This window comes from Melanostigma gelatinosum (assembly GCF_949748355.1).
Source record: "Melanostigma gelatinosum genome assembly, chromosome: 11".
NCBI lineage: Eukaryota > Metazoa > Chordata > Actinopteri > Perciformes > Zoarcidae > Melanostigma > Melanostigma gelatinosum.
In genome coordinates, this window is record NC_136644.1 from 11,256,189 (window position 1) to 11,276,749 (window position 20,561).

At 40.7% G+C, this 20,561-nt stretch overlaps 3 protein-coding genes across 4 annotated transcripts in view; 2 read left to right on the top strand and 1 right to left on the bottom strand.

The window, feature by feature from the left end:
* Positions 1-3,756, top strand: part of LOC306784296 (E3 ubiquitin-protein ligase DTX4-like) — a 31,549-nt gene extending 27,793 nt beyond the window's left edge. For both annotated transcript variants that reach the window (XM_079278203.1, XM_079278202.1), the window contains exon 12: positions 54-3,756. In XM_079278203.1, coding sequence (XP_079134329.1) covers positions 54-185 — 132 coding nt within the window. In that variant the 3' untranslated portion in view covers positions 186-3,756. The remainder of the gene's footprint in view (positions 1-53) is intronic.
* A 4,531-nt stretch (positions 3,757-8,287) lies between these two features.
* Positions 8,288-10,637, top strand: LOC306784595 (snaclec A8-like; the record flags this gene model as incomplete). Its single annotated transcript, XM_079278625.1, has 6 exons — positions 8,288-8,351; positions 9,462-9,494; positions 9,665-9,756; positions 9,841-9,966; positions 10,334-10,433; positions 10,564-10,637. The coding sequence occupies 6 exons, from the start codon at positions 8,288-8,290 to the stop codon at positions 10,635-10,637; spliced, it is 489 nt and encodes a 162-aa protein (XP_079134751.1).
* Positions 10,638-17,438: 6,801 nt separating this feature from the next.
* Positions 17,439-20,217, bottom strand: LOC306784619 (ladderlectin-like). Its single transcript, XM_079278647.1, has 9 exons — positions 20,153-20,217; positions 19,951-19,980; positions 19,813-19,857; positions 19,100-19,171; positions 18,904-18,936; positions 18,411-18,502; positions 18,090-18,215; positions 17,851-17,950; positions 17,439-17,576 (listed from the first exon to the last, which is right to left on the bottom strand). The coding sequence occupies exons 1-9, from the start codon at positions 20,199-20,201 to the stop codon at positions 17,506-17,508; spliced, it is 618 nt and encodes a 205-aa protein (XP_079134773.1). The 5' UTR covers positions 20,202-20,217; the 3' UTR covers positions 17,439-17,505.
* Positions 20,218-20,561: the final 344 nt, after the last annotated feature.

Below are 20,561 nucleotides of genomic sequence, written 5' to 3' on the forward strand. Positions count from 1 at the left end.
AGCAGGTTTGTTGTCACCGAGACAAAAGAAAACTTTTTTTCCCTCTCTTCAAGGTCCACCATAAGACAGAGTTTGGCTCCAACCTGACGGGCCACGGGTTCCCCGACCCCGGACACCTGGACAACGTCCTGGAAGAGCTCCGAGCTCAGGGCATCACAGAGGAGGACGGACTGATGGAGAAGTGAAAGGACAAGGAGGAGCAGCGAAGAGCCGAAGGGAGAAGGAGGAGTAGGGGAAGAGACCATAACAATAACAGAAACAGGAGGAGGAGAAGAGGAGGTCCCGGACTGAAACACACTCTCTCTGCCAGCACTCAAGCTTAGAGAAAACATTGATTTTGTTTTGCAGAGGGAACCACTTTTCAAGATGTAAAGTCTCTGCTGGGTTCGTCTATCAATGCAAGTCTGTCCAAACCTTTTTAAAGCAAGCACATCAGCAGAAGTGGGAGTGAGGAAGCAGCAGCACAGAAAGAGGAGGAGTATGTATGTATATATATATATATATATTATATATATACACATATATATAATATATATATTATATATATATATATATATATGGCACTCATGGTTTAGCGAGTAGACAGAGCGGTACGAAATGTGAGGATGAATTGGTACTAATATTAAGGACAAAAACAAGTTCACTTTGCTGAGAGAGAGGAACCAGGAGAAGGATGTCAAATGTTAGAGCAGTTCAATGAAAACTGGGAGAGAAAAGACAAAGAGAGACAAGTTGGAGCGGTGGGAGAGGGGACAGGAGGAGGGAGTGCAGGAAGAGATAAAGATGGCGTATGTAGCGTAGGGTAGGAGTAGAGTCAAATGAACTTGTATGGTACTTCACAGGCGTGTATTAAAACACAATGGAACCATGAGTGATGGTGGGAAAGACAGAAGGACTGTGTGCTTGCTTTGTTCAAACCACCTGCTGGTCTGAGGAGGAAGCTGTGTGCTGTTGCTCCCCCCTGTGGTGGTGCAGATGAACTACACCTCAGCTCGTTCCCTTGAGTACTACCTGTGTTACTTTTTATCATTGTTACTATAGTCTTCATTTAACGTCATTCCATACTTTACCTCCTACTCTTGACTTTATGGGTTTTTATACGACCGTATGTTTATGATTGTGTGTGAAATGACAAAAGACCAAACTGAGGCCTGGTCATTTGGGCCTATATGGAGTCTTAGTATTGAGCCACTGTGGTACAAGTTAACCGTAGATACACAGGTACCGCTATTTACTTATATATCTTTATTTTTGTCCCCTTTGACGGTTCAAATGGTCCAGTGGATGTAAATGCTGTGAGAAAAGATGAAGACAGGAGTGAAACCTGATGACCACGAGCATTTTGCTGGTTGCCTAGAAGTGCCCAGGTGTAGAGAAAAGAACCTGGGGCTGGTCTCAGTGCCAGAACGCCCCTCAGATTGGGCAGAGGGTTGGAGAGGATGGAGAAGATGAGAGTTGGTACTGAAGCAGAGCTCCTATAGTCATAAACACAATTATATTTAAATACATGTAAACCTGTCAAGGACACTTGGATAAAGCCTCAGTATGTTGTTTGTAATGAGTAGAAAATGACATCCAGCTCCCAATAGAAAAACACAATTAAACAGGCATCTATTAACAGTCACACGTGTAAGTCCTGTAAATTCCCCTCCTTTGTGTTGTCACAGATGAGGACTTTTTACTCAGTTTTACTTGAAGTGTCCCCAAAAATAGTTTTAGATCAAAACACATCATCACAGCTGGACTTGTTCCTGATTGGCTGAAATCCGTCCAATGAGGCCAGGTTGTAGCACCTGAACCAGGAGGCTGTAGTTGTGGATCCACCACATTTAAACAAGGATTCCCACACTCGTTCTGAAAAAACACTTGACCAACTCTCCTGGAAACATGGGAAATGAGAGAGAAAGTCAAATGTCTTGGAACATCCTTTTAAATTCTTCCAACATTGTGCTTCTTTCCAATGAACTCCTGGTCTGTCAGAGCTCCCCAAAACAGAAACATCCCCGCCTGAAAGGACTGAGTTACATTCAGGATCACATTAACCTTCAATGCTGGTTTATGGACGCTGTTTTGGCGACATTGTGGAAATGCTGTGAACACAACTCAAGTCCTGTCACATGGTAGCACATGCAGGTTGGATGACATTACACGTCATAATGTTAGTTACATGAAGCTATTAGTCACTGCTGGCTGCTAGCTGGGCTAGTTTTTATTATAGATAAGTGATATCCACACACTGCACGTCTTTTAAATCACACGTCCATATTCCACATATTACTGAGTTGTGGAAAATGACCTTCAGAGAAGAGTGAGGACCCTGTGGATTCAGATGAGCTGCTGTGTCGAGACCTTTAATCTATGAGCAACATTAGTATCTCAACAACAGAACCACTCAACTCTTCTTACCTCTACCACTCTTGATGACGCACTGCCCAGTCTTTGAGTTGGGTCTGTAAATGACCCCTTATCACAATGTTACAAGACCTGTGTGTGTGTGTGTGTGTGTGTGTGTGTGTGTGTGTGTGTGTGTGTGTGTGTGTGTGTGTGTGTGTGCGAGTGAGTGAGAGACTGTGTACTGTGTATACTACCAACATGCTCCCAGTTAAGGGTATTTCGGTACTTCATGGTGAATCACGTCATCCGTTAGCTCTGATGACGACTGATGATGGTACTCCCTTCTTCTTTATTGTTATTATTATATTTGTTTTTTTATATGACATGTAGTTACATCTTTGTTTGAAATAGCATTTCTCTTGACACTATCATAGGGTAAACTGCCTTTTTAAATTTTGTATGTTGTATTAATTATGCCCCTTTTCATTTGTTTAAATTGGTTTACGAAGACAGAATTGTTAAATAGTGTCTTTTCTTTGTGTACAGAAAGTTAAGCTGATTTGTGTCGTCTTTTCTTTGAAAAGGAGTTTGACAGTAGACTTTTATTTGAGTGTGAAATGTTTTAAAAGCAAGTCAAACCCGTATCCACTTGCTCGTCTGTGAGGTGAAGAATACTTTTATTCTCTACATATCATGTGTCCTGCTGCTGTTCTGCACTCAGCCTTCATCAGCCCAGCGGAGCCCTCAACATGTGTGGCCCTGGAAGGTTTGGTAGCAGACGTGTCGATGGACGTGTCGGTCTCCGTCTTACTCCATGTCCCTCTTTTAGCCGCAGAATGGTTCAGGTGCAGGTGGTAGGATGAAAATGATTATTCTAAACATCGTACAGTAATAAAATCACAAATTGTTGCGGCTTTCTTGCTCTGTTGGTCCAAACACTGCACAACGACTTGGAAAAACACAGATTTGTGATCAGTAAGTCACTTGATTGCTGATTTTAATTTGTTATTACAAGTTCATCAGAAAAAGCTTTCTAAGTAATGCACAAGATAGTATTCAGTTGAATTGAGAATGATTTGGTTATTGCGGGGTTAAAGTGTTACATTATTAACTTGAACATCAAGTGTCTTTGGCAGAGCATACTGATTGATTTCAATGTTTTGATCTGGTGTGCAGTGTCTGAAGCCATGAGAGCAATGTAGCAAACAGCTGTTGACTAGTACCTCACTATTTCACTTCCCCATCACCAGTTATCGTCCCTACTGAAGGCAACAGCTCCTCCTGACGTCTGTGGGGGAGAGCCTTCTGTGTCATTGTGTCCTTGATGGAGAGAGCATCATCAACAGCAAAGTGTACATTGTGCAAAAGAATTGCTGTACGGATGATTAATACAAGAACAAAATAAAGAAGGAATGAAACGTACTTGTTGTGTTTGTTCTGATTAGTAGTCGCCGTAGAAAAAGATGTATGAAGTAATCGTAAATGAGAACAACACGTACATGCTCTCTTATAGAGTTGTCCCATCACTAATGAACGTGCCCTTCGATAGCTCAGTTGGTAGAGCGGAGGACTGTAGGTGGCGACACAGAGATCCTTAGGTCGCTGGTTCAAATCCGGCTCGAAGGAGGTTCCTTTTCTTTGAATTGAGTTGAACTCTCTACATCTGCTCCGATTTTGCTACAGCGAATCAGTTTGGCATTTCCATCTTTCTCCAGAATTCATAGCCAAACGCTGTGGCCCTTCTCCCAAATTCTCCCTTTTTTACCGAACAATCCGCGCAGACTTCCAATCAGGAGGATTCTCCTCTCCCCCGAGCCGAACCGCTACCTCCGCCGACGCCGTAAATCCACCGCTGAACTTCGCTGTGGATCTGGAATTTCATTCACTGTGTTTTCCGGTGTTTCGGAATATTAATAATATATTAATATATTAAATAATATTAGTAATATATTTTTACCATATTCGATATCATTTTTAATTAAGTTCTTAGTGTATGTGTATCAAGAGAAAGAGAAAGTGAAAGAGAGTGTCTCATATTGTATAAGAAATGTAGAAACTATATTTCTACTGCTGTACTTTTGACTTATTTCTATACCAAAAATATGTGTAAAAGCAGGGGTCAATCAAAGTTTAGCTTTAAGCCAACTTAAGCAACAAGGATAACATGTTCATCAATCAGAATCAGAATCAACTGAACAATATCATGGTTCCACAATGCATTTAATCTAGCAAATTCATCACAGTCATATAGAGAAGACAATAACATTGTTGCAGTGCTTTAAATATTGCTACTTGTATTAATGAATATGGTATTTCTTTCAAACAAATATATAAAATATAAACATATTCAACAATAATTGTTTAACATACATCCTTTTCCAAAATGCACACATTTAAAATGTGTGTTAATGTGACTGATGATTGGTATAAATGTTTCTTACATTAGTAAGAATCACATTCAACATTATGTAAGCACTGAACACAAACTATTAAAATTCAACCTTCGCAATAAGACACCATCCTATTTGTATGAGTTATTAAGAGAGACATGTTCCTGTCAGGTATCGGACCGGCCACCTTATACAGCTCGCAATGCCATACTCGAGTAAAGTGTCATATTTGGACATATTTCTGAAACTGAAAGGATGGCAACTGTGTCTTCTAACTTCAGACGGGCAGCAGAGTCAATATTAGTTCTTAATTTCTTCTTTTCTTCCCCTTATTCTTCCTTCTTTTCTCTCCTTCCCTTGTACATTTAATGCTTAACAACATGTTATTTAAAACTTTTTGTGATGTGTCCATTCTCCGCCCATTACATACTTGATGGCTGTTCTCCCTCCATAAACCCTTACTTACTTCCTGCATGGTCAATATTTACGCACCTGGGAATTGTGTCTTGTTTGTCAGAAGGAAGTCTGAGTTCTTTAGTTCATCTCATGTCTGTTTCCTTGACTGAGTCAGCCTCATCACACCCATCACGTAACTGTTTTTAATCGTCAGACTTATTTGAACAAGATATCTTCCTTCCTTAATGTTCCCTTGTTTGAGTCAGTCAATATTTCATTTAGATGTCTATAAGTTAAGGTGAAATAGATATTTAGCTGCATTGGAGTGAGAGTGAGCGAGTGCATATCATGAGATTGTATATTTCAGGTATTTTCATCGGTTATCTTTGAGATGCTTGAAACAAATGCATTACACTGACTGTTGTATTGAAGGAAAAGGCAAAGTGTTCGTAAAGAAATAAAGCTCAGGTTCAATGTGACATCGTTTAACAGCAGTGGTGTATAAAGTACTCAAAAGCCATACTTGAGTAAAAGTAAAGATACCTCACTGGAAAACTACTCCAGTAAAAGTAAAAAGTCACCTATTAGAATACTACTTGAGTAAAAGTCTTAAAGTATCTGATATTTATTGTACTTAAGTACAAAAGTACTTCAGTATCAAAAGTAATTTTCTGATATTAAATGTACATCATAACCTGAACATTAAATGAACATCATAACCTGTTCATTGAAAGTAAAAGTACAAGTAAATGCTGTTAATAAAAAAGCAAAGGGTCAGAATTTTGAGAATTATGAAGTTTATTCTTTTAAGTGCTGTGGCACCATGACCAAGGACATGGAGCTGTGTTGAACATAATTGGGTTGGCTGTGATCCATTCAGGAGCAACAATGTTCAACATAATATATTGTACATAAGTATACTTTTGCATCTACTATGAACTTATCATGATAATTCTCCGAAAAGCAATATGACACTATGAAGGAGTTGCGTTTATAAGTATGCTCATTCCGACTAGAGGATGTAGAGGGCCAATGCATAATATTGTGTTCAGCAAAAAATATCCACTTGATGCATCAGGTCAGTGTTGTGAGAAAGGACACCTGCCTTGTAAACTCCTGTCGGCCTGATTTGAACACAATAGGAAAAGGTTTTGCTCAAGCTGAATCTGCAATTGGGCGACTGCTACCATCATAACTCCATCTGATCATCCACAACATGACTCAAATATCAAAACATGATCAATACTAAAGCAGCAACCCAGTCATTACTTGAAACTGAAAAATGTCCTGTTCATCTTCAAAAGAAGTTGGTTTTCAAAATTGCGAGAATTCAGTCTCGCTCTTCTTGGGCTGAAGACTAGTCCTGCGATGCTAAATATCCTTTCACAGGCCGCTGAGGCAGGTAGAGGTGTGTTCAGCGTCACAGACAGCTTGCGCACTGCTGCGAAGGATTTCCCTAATGCTAACGCTAATGCTAACACTAATGCTAACGCTGCGCTCTCTCGGCTCCCATCAATCCTATGGTGTGGTGGCTAGCTATAGCTAACGTTAGCCAACTAGTGCTGCACAACTGTCAACACTTCCTCAGCTCACTAACTCGCTAGCAATCCACGGGTGTTGGTCTTCGTCACCACCGTCGTTTGTTGCGGGAGTAGCAGGTGCTTCCATTTCTGCTTCCATCATTGTAGAGTGGAATTCTACTCATGTAGTCGCCCGCTAGCTATAGCATGTAGCATCACTGGGAATCAAAATGCTGCGGCTTTGAGAGCACTTGTTTGCAATTGTGCATTGACGTGATTGACCAATGATTTAACTCGCAAGCTCGGACCACTGATTCACCAAACCTGCTTGCTTGCAGTCTCTGTTCCACCACAGTCCCCGACGCTGCTCTCGTGATTCATTTTTTTCTCAAGATAGATTTGATTTTGTAGCGAGTAACGAAGGTTTCAGGGGAAATGTATCGGAGTAAAAGTATCAGTTTTCTTTGCAAAATGTAGTGAAGTAAAAGTAAACAGAAATATAAGTAGTAAAGTAAAGTACATATACCCCAAAAAACTACTTAAGTACAGTAACGAAGTATTTCTACTTCGTTACTATACACCACTGTTTAACAGTACACGCACAACAAGTCGTCACATTTGCAGTCATTGTTATGTAGACAGGTTGTTTCATTTGATAATAAGTGTTAGACTTGGCCATCTCAAACTGATACAAAGTAGTACATTTCTTAACTTTTTTTATGGTGACCTCATCATTTCTCTATTATTCCTGCTTGATTTAGTTCCTTCATGTAAGTAAATCTGATTTGTGGGTTAGAGTCCGTGGGTTGTTAATAGTATCTAGTTGTAGTTTATTAACAATATCAGTGGTTACAATGAAACATTTATAAATCCACAGTATTGATTTAGCTAAGTTATATTTAGTCCAGGGTGTCAGCATTACTAGCAAGTAGCAACACGCTATCAGGGGTAATAGCTTGAAGAGAACGTCTCACCATTTGTACTTTGGTTACTGGCTTACTATACTCTCTAATTCTTGGCAAAAGTCGTTTTTTCTCTCTCTCCAAATGACACTCTTCGAGCTGGCTGGACTTCATTCTTCACTCATTAACTCCAAATCACATTACAACTGGGCATAAATGTGTGTTTTAGTTCGAAAATGGAGATTACCTTTTCAAAATTCTCTTCCTATTGGTAAGAAACAAAAGTCATCAAAAGAAATCAGATTCTTCATGTTCATCTGTAACACTACTGAATGGACACCGCTGTGTTCTTAATATGTGTCTCCTTTTATGGTTATAGTCAATTCTTTTATTATTTTTTATTATTTTATTTCAGAAGATTGGAGACTTTTCTTTACTAAGGGCAGCATGGTAAAACAGTGGATATGTATACTCTGGGAGATGTCACCACTTTGTTGGCCCATAGGTGATATCATCTTTGTGGGAAGTGATGGGAAAACAGTTCCGTCTTCCTGCAACATAACTCGATACTGACGCAGAGGACAAGGTCCAAAGTTTTATCGTCCCCTCTGTTACAAGAAGGAAACGCCTCAAAGTAATCCAGTGTGTATATAAATATCACAGAGCCTCCTGTCATCACTGGTACCTGAAGAACACCTGACATTTAGCAGACTGCTGGCCCTCCAGACGTTCTTTAGCTTTCATCATGAAGATTCTACTGATCCTCGCTGCTATCCTCTGCGTTGCTCCGTCCATCAGGGCCGCAACAGGTGAGACTCAATACTGATCAAATGCTTTTTCATTTCAATAACAGATTTTAAACAATTGTGAAATGTAGATGATGTATTGAACATGTGGGACGAAGGATGGAATGAGGGTTTGTCACATGTGTTAATGTAGTCAGCTAATTTAGAATAATCTATTACTATGACTCATGTTTTAGTCAATATGACTAAAACTATCACTTAGATCAAAAGTCCATGTGGGTTTTAGTCATACTTAGTCAGCAACAATCTTTTAAGATTTAGTCTATTTTTAGTAGACTAAATAGATTTTAGTTTCATCTTGGTCCAAGATAACCATGAACATGTTCTTCTGTCTAATAGTCATAATAGTTTGCAGACTGCCATTTGTGCAATATCTTTGCATCCCTGGTGAATACTCGACAGCTGGCTACTACATGGTTTATTATGTTCAAGCTCTTCTTTAGATGCTGAATGGAGATTTAGTCACAGTTATTGTCTAATGACAGTTGTGTTACTCACACCATTTGGTACAAATGAATGGGTGGGTGCAGACTGTAGTTAGGACAGGAATATATAATCTGTGAGACACGGTCTTTGTCCCTTAACTCAGTGGTACTTGCTTTGTACATAACATAAAGAAAACCTAGACATTCAGTGTCTTTCCGTTCTCCTCCCTTAGTTGTTCCAGCTGAGGCTGCTGCAGTACAACAGGACAACAATCCCGCACCGACAGCAGGTCATTTGCTTAACTTTCCAGGTTGATCAGTCACAACACCACGTAGGACCACCACATATTTGTATGTATTGTTGCTGTATGAAGCATCTTGTCCATATTGGACCATATTATTGCTTTGAGCTGCAGGACACGTGACACTGGGCGAATCAGCAAAGGGAACAGTTCTGCTGTACATCCTAACATAATTCATTGGTGCCTTTGAAAAATAAATATGCAATGAAGCAATATGCTGCTCTTTATTATGTATTAACTTATGCTGCCATATTTAGGGATTCTTACAAGCTGCACAGTAAACTGATGTGGAAATGAGACAATCATGACAAAATGATGAATGTGAATCTCACACAAAGAATCCATGAATCCGTTAACCTTACAGACTTTGTCGTTGGCTTTTACAGGGTTGGATGCAGACGCTGCTGCTGTACCTAAAGGTAAGAAAATCACACGACACAGTAACACATGAGGCTGCAGGAGCGGAATGGGAAAAAATCATTTCTGTCCTGAGACACTGAATTCATTCCCTAAAAAACTCACATAATGAGTAAAAAAAAGACACATTTTTGTGTTTGCTTAAAAAAATGCATCTCTCTCTTTGTTCCAGCTCGTTTTGATTTCTGCCTTGACGGCTGGCTTAGTTTCCGTGGTAACTGCTACTTCTTAGCCAACCACGTTGACACCTGGAGAAACGCAGAGGTAATAGCATTCTTAAAGAAGGAGAATACAAAGTTTGGAGCTCTTTCTTAGAACTAGTTTAACAAATGTCATCTGGTCCTGCAGAGCTTCTGTGAGAGCTACGATGGCAGTCTGGCCTCAGTCCACAACATCTGGGAGTATAATTTCCTCCAGCGAGTGGTCAGGACCGGGGGTCACACTTTTGCCTGGATTGGAGGGTACTACTTTGAGGTTTGTTCACACAATAAAATAGCTTTTATTTATTCAGAAAATCTTTTGTTCCCTCTCATTGGTTTCCAGACTGCAACGCATTTAAAGCTTTTTTACTGTTTCATCTTTAAATAGAAATAAAAGTAGATTAACATGGTTCTAAATCTAAGTTTTCAGCACATTTTCGGTCCATCCGAGAGGAGGGTTTTAGATTAAGATCCATTTTGTAGAACTTAATGATAGCTGGCATTACGTTTTGTTCGCTGAAAAGTGGAAATTGATTTGTCTGAAATGATCAAATCCTTCACAAACATACTTCAAACTAAACGTGTACATGTAGAGACACTGAACACAAACTGACAGGGACTGTAACCCTGGTTTCCACCAGAGCGACTGGAGATGGGAAGATGGCTCAGTGTTTAACTATAACAACTGGGATCCAGCGAGCGACACTAACATTTACCAGTGCCTGCAGCTCAACACGTACGGTAAGAAGAGAAGACCTTTGAACATACAGTAGGGCACAGAGACGGGAGCATCAGGCCTATTTCTACCATCAAACTTGATTCATGTCATTTTGTTGCCAAAGCTGATGATGCTGATGTTGATGTTTTGTAGAGTCCAAGGGCTGGTCCAATCATGGCTGCAGCATGCCCTTCCCATTCGTCTGTCAGGTGAAACCAAACTGCTAGTCTTCACAGTGTGGGCAGCGACTGACTTCAACACATGATGCCTAATGCTGCTGCTTGTTCTTCATAAGACTTCATATGTATGTATGACATGCAGTTTTGGAGGTTGTGATTGTTGTTTGTATTCATTGCTATATTTGATGTGCCTAAAGAGTGCAAAAACTATCTGTTCCTAAACAATAAAACAAAACTACAATATTGTAAGCGTCGTGGGTGTATGATACGGAATGAATCAGTCCAACACGTTCTGGGTTTTCCTCATAACTTTAGTGAAGATTCCACACTGAACCAGACAAAGTCAAACCACACTCTTCCGCTACTCTTCTTCTCCCCTCATCCCATGACATCAAACTCCCTAAACAGCGCCGACTAGTGGTCATATCTGATCATCAACTTAACATAACTAAAGATATTAAATATGTGAACCTGTGTTTACGTAATTATGTTTACGTCACACAATTTCACTCTTACACATCTTCCCCCCTTTACAAAATAGCTGAATTTATAAAGTACGGTACACTTACCAATTACACTGAACACAAATTTACATGAAACACCAACTTACACTGAACACCAACTGACACTAAACACCAACTTACACTAAATACCAACTTACACTGAACACCAACTTACACTAAACACTAACTTACACTAAACACCAACTGACACTAAACACCAACTTACACTAAACACCAACTTACACTGAACACCAACTTACACTAAACACCAACTTACACTAAACACCAACTTACACTGAACACCAACTTACACTAAACACCAACTTACACTAAACACCAACTTACACTAAACACCAACTTACACTGAACACCAACTGACACTAAACACCAACTTACACTGAACACCAACTTACACTAAACACCAATACAAACAGATGAAGGTAATGAACAGGAGCAACCACAAGGATCATAACAAATAATAGAACAGCATACATATATATACATTTTCTTTTTTGTGTATGTCCATAACAGTCTTCCCCCGTCTATATGATTGTTAATCCACCAGCAAGAACAAGCAAAAGTTCATACAACAGTTCCAAAACGTACTGGGGGACGCACACAGCAGCCGGACTTGGTCCTTACTCCATCAAAAGGCAGTGCTGCCGGAGACAGCTCACTGGAAGATCCTGTGGCAGTATTGTCTCCCACATCTGTTAAGGTAGTAGCAGCCCCTTGAGTCGGAGGACAAACATTCGTCCGAGCCCTATCTGTAGGCACAGAGCATCATTGTGTGGCTGGACTCCAGTATAAGGTCCAGGGATAAGGTCTGGAGCGTTCAGTAAGCAATGAGGGACCTGAGCTGCTTGCTGCTGCAGCCCCTCCTGATGGTGAGGGTGGATTCTTTTCAGCTGACCAGGCGGAGCGATAAGGTTTCAGGCAGTTGTAGTGAATGACCGTAGTCTTAGCTCTCAGGTCTCACTGGTCCAACAGTTGATAGTCCACTCCAATGTCACCACTGCCTGAGCCTAACATTCGTAGCACTCTGAAAGGGCCCGACCACTTTTGTGACAGCTTTTGTCGAGCAAGGGCTGGCAGGTCAACCCACACCAAGTCACCAGACTCATAAACTGTGTTTCAACCGACGATCATAGTAATGCACCTGCTGCCTCAATGTTTAGTGCATCAGAGTGAAAAGCAGCGCACAGTCTCTTTAATACAGAATTGGCATATTCACTTGGAGTACCTGGAGTGGCATTTGAAACTCCGGGGGAGTCTCCAAGAAGGAGATCAGCAGGCAGACGGGCTTCTCTACCATGGGCCAGGGACAAAGGCATGTGTTTGGTGGACGAGTGAACAGTGGTGTTGAATGCAAAAGTATGCATAAGAGACCATCAACGAGGCGGAGTTTAGGAAAGTCTCTCCAGTACTGGCTCATGTCAGGTAAGGCTGCTTTAATGTGCACAAGAAAGAGAAGTAGAAAAAGAGTATGCACATTCAGGTGAGACCCAACTATGCTAGGGTTCTGTAGGGTTCTTTAGTTTTATGTACAACAATGAACATTTCCAAATGTAGGAAACCTCCTTGGCTTATGTTACAACAGCAAGTTGTTTATCTTGACCAATATGCTTTGGTCAAGATAAACAGACATCTCAGTTCCAGAGGTATAATTAGCTAGCTGGTAACTAAAGAGTTGAAGTGACAGATGTTCCATCTTCCCCCTGGCATTAGAGTGGATGCAGTGGTAGTGACTGACAGTATTCTGTGATCTCCAGTAGTTGTAGTTGAAGGAGCTCTGGTCCACCTCCAGCCCTCGACACTTTTATTGAACATTTCCGTCCACAACTTTAATATTTTTATGGTCTGTAGCCTAACCAGGATGGTGAATTGTCTGTTATAAGGCCGCTGTGTTGACATGGATTTACATGATGGTCTGATAACCAGGAAGTAGAATCCTCCCACCCTGGAGACAGAGCCTCCTGACTTCCTGGTGAGCTCCTGGAGGAAACTGTCATCAAATCGAGGAGCCTCCCAGACTGGCACATTGGGCCTGGTTGGATGCACACACACACACACACACACACACACACACACACACACACACACACACGCAAATGTTGTGTTCATGTACTAATATCTAGAATCAATATTTTCACGTCAGTGAATATGTGTCATGTCAAACTGTCTTGGTGGAAAATCCAAACCAAGCATAAAAACCTAATCCAAAGTGGTATGTAGTATCATTCTTTGTGTGTTAAAGTGAGCTGAAGCAAACAGACAAAAAGCTCCACCAGAGTACCCACTTTAATGCTGTAAACAGACTTTAAATTAACTAAATCAGCCTCAGTGATGGTATGTGGGTACAATCTACTGCTCTTATACACGAGGGAATCCTATAAGAATTACACCGCATGTCATATGCAGGCAATCTGCATACTACTGATTAACAATATAGTAAACTATTATTGTGTGCTCCCTGCGATTTTATAGTGTCCAGAGAACACTACCAATATATTCAGTAGTTCAGTGAGAGGAAGAACAACCTGCTGCACAGTGTTCTTACTCAGATTTTCTGCGTTATCAACTGAATGCATATAGATTCCCATGGGGGAAAAATGCACAGTTTACACTACTGTAGTGATATGTCAGCATAGTAACAACACATTAAATGTTCCACATCAGAGAGCGGAAACGTTAACTTGTACTGATGCTGGATTCTCGAGAGTTTTACAAGATAAAACAAGAATTGTGGGATCACATAACACACGGAAATCCATCTCGTCAGGCTTCAAGTAATGCGTGTCCTGTAAGCTCGGACCAATCCGCATTATGTGTGTGTGTGTGTGGGAGAGAGAGAGAAATGTACTTTATTAATCCCACATTGGGTTTGCTAATACCTGGATCAATCATTACCATCTCATAAAGTTTTTATTCAAACTAGGGATCTGAGACAAAAGAGGGGATACACATGTTGTGGACTGACGTTTTAAAGTCTCGAGATCTGCGATTTGGCCATCGCCATCTTGGCTTTTTGCATCCAGTGAACGGAAGTCCCCATATTTGGAATGCGGAGGAGTGACGTAGAGACGCTGTATACGTCTGTGGTTGAGAGACCTGTCAATCACAAGGTAGCCCCGCCCTAAAGCATACTCTGCTTTATAGTCTATTTGACTCTAAATGGACCATCATTTACTAAATGAACATCATGCTGTATTGAAGAAGACTTGAAACTAGAGACTGAGACCATAAAGTCATGTATACAATGTTTACAGAGATAATAAATCAAGAGAGAAGTAGAGTCATTTTCTCATAGACTTCTATACAACCAGAGGAGTCGCCCCCTGATGGACATTAGAGAGAATGCAAGTTGTAAGACACTTCTGCATTGGCTTCACTTGTCAGAAGCGCAGGTTGCCACCCGATGTTGCCACCACTCCAGACCAATAGAGGGATCTACGTCACTGTTGAAGAACAGGTTGAAACACTTCCAACTCTTTCCTCCACTTCTAACCTTTATCATATATTTTCTAGAGCCAGTTCCTCTTAGTAGCATATCAAAGAAAAGTTTATGATTTATTTGATTCATCGTACCTCTTAGCACCAAAACCATGGATCAAAGCATTAGTTCTGAGATATATAACACTATTTGAAGTGCATTGAAGCAGGACTGTTGACTCAAGTTACTCTGAGAGGAACTACTGCTATACTTCAACAGCCACTTTTCAACCAAGCTCTTAAAGGAAGATCACACATTGTCCCATCCAAATGAAAGGATCAAATGTTTTACTGGAAGCTATGCACTGTTCTTAATAACAGGTAAATCTTTAACTTCTATTTGCCTCCACGTTCTGTTATCTCCTCTTCCTTCAGCAGTCTGCCCTGCTTTTCCTGACAGTCCACACCCTTTAACTAACTATCATAAATCTGAATCTGAACCAGGAAACATTATATTGTACCTTTTTCTTTTATCTCACTATTTACAAATTTCCCCCTGGGGATGAATGAAGTATACATCTATCTATCTATCTATCTATCTATCTATCTATCTGATAACTCCACTGAATTGTTAAAAATGTAACTTGATGAAATACATTCCTCTTCTCCGACTCCAAAAACTACTGCACCAAACTTCCCTCAAAAACCTTGCAATTTTAAGTATGAGACATTTGCCCAAACTCAAGCTGAGCGCGGCTCTCTGAGAAAAGGCAACCCTCACACTCGTTAAAGACACCTGTAACACGCTCACAGAGAGCGAGTACGACTGTTCTTCATCCTCCTCGTCCTCACTAGAAATCTTCTGATGCCTGTGCATGCATTGTAATTATTGTTCTCTTCTTTCAAAGTGTTCGTTTGTTGTGTTGTTTTGGTCTTAGAAGGCAAGGCAAGGCAAGGCAAGTTTATTTGTATAGCACATTTCAACAACAAGGTAATTCAAAGTGCTTCACATAAAACCATTAAAAGCATCAAAACACAAGGCAAAAGAAAAGGAGATTTCAAAAACAATTAAAAAACAGTGTAAGAAATAAAATGCAGTAATAAAATGCAGAAATGCAGGAAATTGATTAATATATGAATTGAACGTGGTTCAATTAAAGGCAGCAGCAAACAGAAAAGTCTTCAATCTTGATTTAAATGAGCTGAGGGTCTCAGCAGACCTGCAGCTTTCTGGGACTTTGTTCCAGATATGTGGAGCAGAAAAACTGAACGCTGCTTCTCCATGTTTAGTTCTGACTCTGGGAACAGATAGTAGACCGGTCCCAGACGACCTAAGGGGTCGGGATGGTTCATAAGGTAGTAGCAGATCGGAGATGTATTTTGGTCCCAAACCATTCAGTGCTTTGTAAACCAACAGCAGGATTTTAAAGTCAATTCTTTGTTGGACAGGAAGCCAGTGCAAAGACCTCAGAACTGGAGTGATGTGGTCCACCCTCCTGGTCTTAGTGAGGACTCGAGCTGCAGCGTTCTGAATCAGCTGCAGCTTTCTGACGGATTTTTTACAGAGACCTGTAAACACACCGTTACAGTAGTCCAGTCTGCTGAAGATAAATGCATGGACAAGTTTTTCCAAATCCTGTTGAGACATAAGTCCTCTAATCCTTGATATATTCTTCAGGTGATAGTAGGCTGATTTTGTAATTGTCTTGATATGGCTGTTCAGGTTGAGGTCTGAATCCATAACTACACCTAGATTTCTGGCTTGGTTTGTGGGTTTTAACATCAGTGACTGAAGCTGAGCGGTGATTTTCAATTGTTCGTCCTTGGTACCAAAAACAATTACTTCTGTTTTATCTTTGTTTAATTGAAGAAAATTCTGGCACATCCAGTTGTTGATTTGTTCAATGCAGTTACCCAGCCCTTGTATGGGATTATAGTCCCCTGGTGACATAGTTATGTAGATTTGTGTGTCATCTGCATAATTATGATAACACACTTTGTTGTTTTCCATAATCTGAGCTAGTGGAAGCATGTAGATGTTGAACAGAAGAGGCCCCAGTATTGAACCTTGGGGAACACCACATGTCATTTTAGTCAGCTCTGATGTGTAGTCAGCTACAGACACAAAGTATTCTCGGCCCTTCAAGTAGGATTCAAACCAGTTAAGTGCTGTGCCAGAGTCCCACCCAGATTTTTAGTCTTTCTAGGAGTATGGCATGGTCGACCGTGTCGACTGCAGCACTGAGATCTAGTAACACTAGGACTGAACTTCTATCTATAGAAGAGTACATTTATTTTTTGTTTAATTAAATAGGGAACGTCTCTGGATAAGCCTTACAGGCTTCCTTCCTCTCCCATACTAAAATCACTGCACTTCCTACTGAATGGTTTTTGTATCCAAATAATTGTGCAAATAAACTAAACTAAGCTTTAAGATTTCGGGGCAAGTATAATTTTAAATATGCTTTGCTTATTGGCAAACGCATGACACTTCTGTATTATTCATATGGACACTTATTTTTATTAGTTCTTTTTTTATTTTCTTTCTTTTTATTACTGGTATTTATCTGTAAGTCGTGTGTATGTGTGTGTGTGTGTGTGTGTGTGTGTGTGTGTGTGAGAGAGAGCTTGCATGCATGTGTGGATTGTTAATGTGCTGTTTCAGGCGCTGCAAAGCAAATTATGTTGTACAATGTGCAATGATACATGCATTATTCTACTTTGAATTGTTTAAAGGAAGATCACACATTGTCCCATTCTCACATATCTTTATTATGGAAAAAATAACCAACTATCACAATCTAAAACAGAAACAGTTTTGCACCAAAGCTACTTAACACTTTACCATTTAAGGCTTTGAAGAACACACAATAGAAATCAATCATTCAGTAAGACGCTCAACAGAACTCATGAGCTGACTTTAAACAGTAAAGAAACCACTGGCTGATCTGTTCCAAGGCCTCAGATGTTTAGGACGTAGGTTAACAGCTGAAAGGGTTCTTGGAGCAGATGAAGCGGTAAGCAGAGCCACAATTGCCGTTACCCCAACCATCTGAAATTTAATTTAAAAAACAGAAAAAATAAGTTGTTTGTAAATAACAAATAACAAATAACACATCATTATGTTCACGATCACTGATTTGCTTTGATCCATAAATTGAGTAAAAGAAGGGTGACAATTGTGTGTGGTTGCCTTGTACTCCAGGCCCCTGAAGTACAGGTCAGTGACCCATATCAAGATCATAATCAATATATATACAGATTTCTGAGATCAAGACAGAAATCCAAGTAAAAGTATTGAAACGTTAAAAGCAAAGTGGACTTACAGGAGGTGCGTAAGTGGATGCAGGGGAGGCTGCTGGAGGAGGACTGGGCGTACCAGTTGGTGTAATAGAAACCCTGACGGTCAATCCACATCCACCGGCCCTAGGAGACAACGAGCATGACAGTAAGGAAGTGCTGTCTTTGTCTCTTCATTTGTTCTTGTGTGATTCTAGACCTCCTTTGGACCAGGTCCTAGACTTGATCTGAACTGACTGCCAGGTATTTCTTTATAAATCCAGACCTGCAGGATGAAGCCTCCCAGCCATGCAACGCTCTGACCGGTTATCTTTGTCATCTCCTGGAGGAAGTTGTACTCTCTGGGATTGGTGGCCGAGGCCAGGTTGGCACCCAGGCCGTTGCAGTGCTCCTGTTGGACAGAGGAAGCACGTAAATAGTTGAGTAAATACATTTCTTCATGTTCTTCCTCTGAATGGAATTGTTTGAACGGTGACAGACTGATCACCATCCAGTGGAACATTAAGATGAACTAAATGAACAAGTCTATCAGGTAACTTGTTGAGCTGCTCACAATAACAACACAGAAGTGTAACAGTGGCAGTACCTCAGCGTTGTACCAGTTCATGGGAGTATTGATCAACGTAAAGCAGCGAGACCCGTGGCTGAACCAGCCGCTTGGACAGAAGCCAAAACGAGCTACAGACAGACAGAAGAGAGAAAATGTTGCCTTTAACAGAACAGTTTTACTGAAACACTGATAATAGGTCCTTTCTAATCTCCCTTTATACAGCCTCCTACAGCAGAAACAGCTGCTCTAATGACACCAACATCTGTCTGTATGTATCTGATGTATTTTGGAGAATAGTTAGCAGAGGAGTCAAAACTAGACGACCGCTTGTAGTTAACAGCCTAGGACCTGCAGAAATACTGCGACAGTCATCAAAGCAGGTCATGTTTATACTTTCTACATGACATTTGTGATATTTGGAGAGAGGAGTTTGACTTTTATTCTATTTTCTCTCTCATTGTTGTTGCCATGAGAACCTCACTCACGAATGAACATAAAGGAAATATTAAAACAATGATGTGGCACTTACATTCAGGTGCTACTGCCTCCTCAGACACAGGTGCTGCATAAACAGAGGAACAGTCAACACAATGATTAGTAATATCTATATATACTGTATACTGTACATACAGTATTTATGTACCGTATACTGCAGGATTAAAATGTGTCAATATGTTCCAGAGTACAGTATATTGTTGAGAATGACATGTGTCCTTTCTCATTACCGTTTCTGAGAACAGGGACAGAATCTTCTGGCACAGATACTTCCCCATCTTCCATCATCTTCTCCTCCATCTCTGAAACACCAACAGCTTCATCAGACCTCATTTTAGTTGACAGTATTTGACTTTACAGGAAGCAACTATAAGAAGTCAGGGATGTCGGGTGTAAATCATTAGTAAGTAAGTAAAGATTTATTTATATAGCACTTTGTATAACATGTGGTTGCAAAGTGCTTGCCACACCCTGTTGACCAGTTCAGTGTAGCCTGTTACAGGATCATGCTAACATTAGCTAAGTAGCACCAACACAAAGTACAGCTGAGGCTGATAGAATGTCATCAGGTCGCTCCACTCATGCCACAAGCGTGATCAAAAAATATATAGAAGTTCTGACTAGAGTGACACAGCTACACTTCCAAGTTTCCCATATGCCACAGTTTGTCATCTCATTTCAAACTGTGATGGTTACTTTTTCCTTTCAGTGTGCAAAGGTCACTCCATACGACTTAACAGAACCTAAAGGAAAAGGTAACGATTGTTGGTCTTAAATCTTAGCGAGCACGAGTGAGTAACACCAGCTGTAATCCGGAGGCCGTGAGTTGTCAGGGCTGTGCTGTTGAGCTATTTTGATCATTTGTTAAGCGAATGTTCTCACATGGTTGGTAGCTGTCATAGTGCAGGGTGAATAAAACATGAGATTTAAAGAGGACACTAACCAGGTACAGCTACTATCTGTTCCTTCAGGGCCTCCACTGCTGCTTCTGTGGATGAATCACATCAGTGGTGGTGTTAGATAGACGAAGGTCTTCCTGTCTGACTCTCTGAGTATTAAAGCAAAGACCTTCAATACTGACCTGGAGCATTCTCTTTGTCTTCAGCCGGAGCTGCAGACAAAAACACAACACTGTCAGTAACAGTAGTGACCCTCACTGTTCACTCCTACACACAGCTTTACAACAGAGATCTCTGTGACAGAGGCTTGCTGATTGACTCATGAGCACACGGATGATGTGTGTGTGTTCTGTCTGAATAGTCTGTGTTTGTGTTGGATGTCACCTGCAAATGAAGCACAGAGGAGAAGGGAGAGGACCAGGAGAGTCTTCATGGTGATGAACAACGGAATGTTCTGTGTGGAGAAGAAAAAAACGACAATAAATACACAGAGGAGAGCAGAACCACGAGCTCCACTGAGTGAAGAGAAACACAGCAGGTGTCTTACCTGTCAGGTAAATGTGAGGCGAAGATATTCAAGTGTCAGCTGAGTGATGTAGTGATGATGAGGAGGTTTCCCTGCTCTTTATATACACACTCTCGAACCACACTGAGTGAGGTTCACGTGGACGCGTAGTTTGTCAGAATGTGCCAGAGTGTGTTGATGTTTGTCTATGACTCAGCCCCGTCTACGGGAAGATGATTGCACATAAAGATATGAACCTGAGCTCTAATCTTTTTTCCCTGATAATAA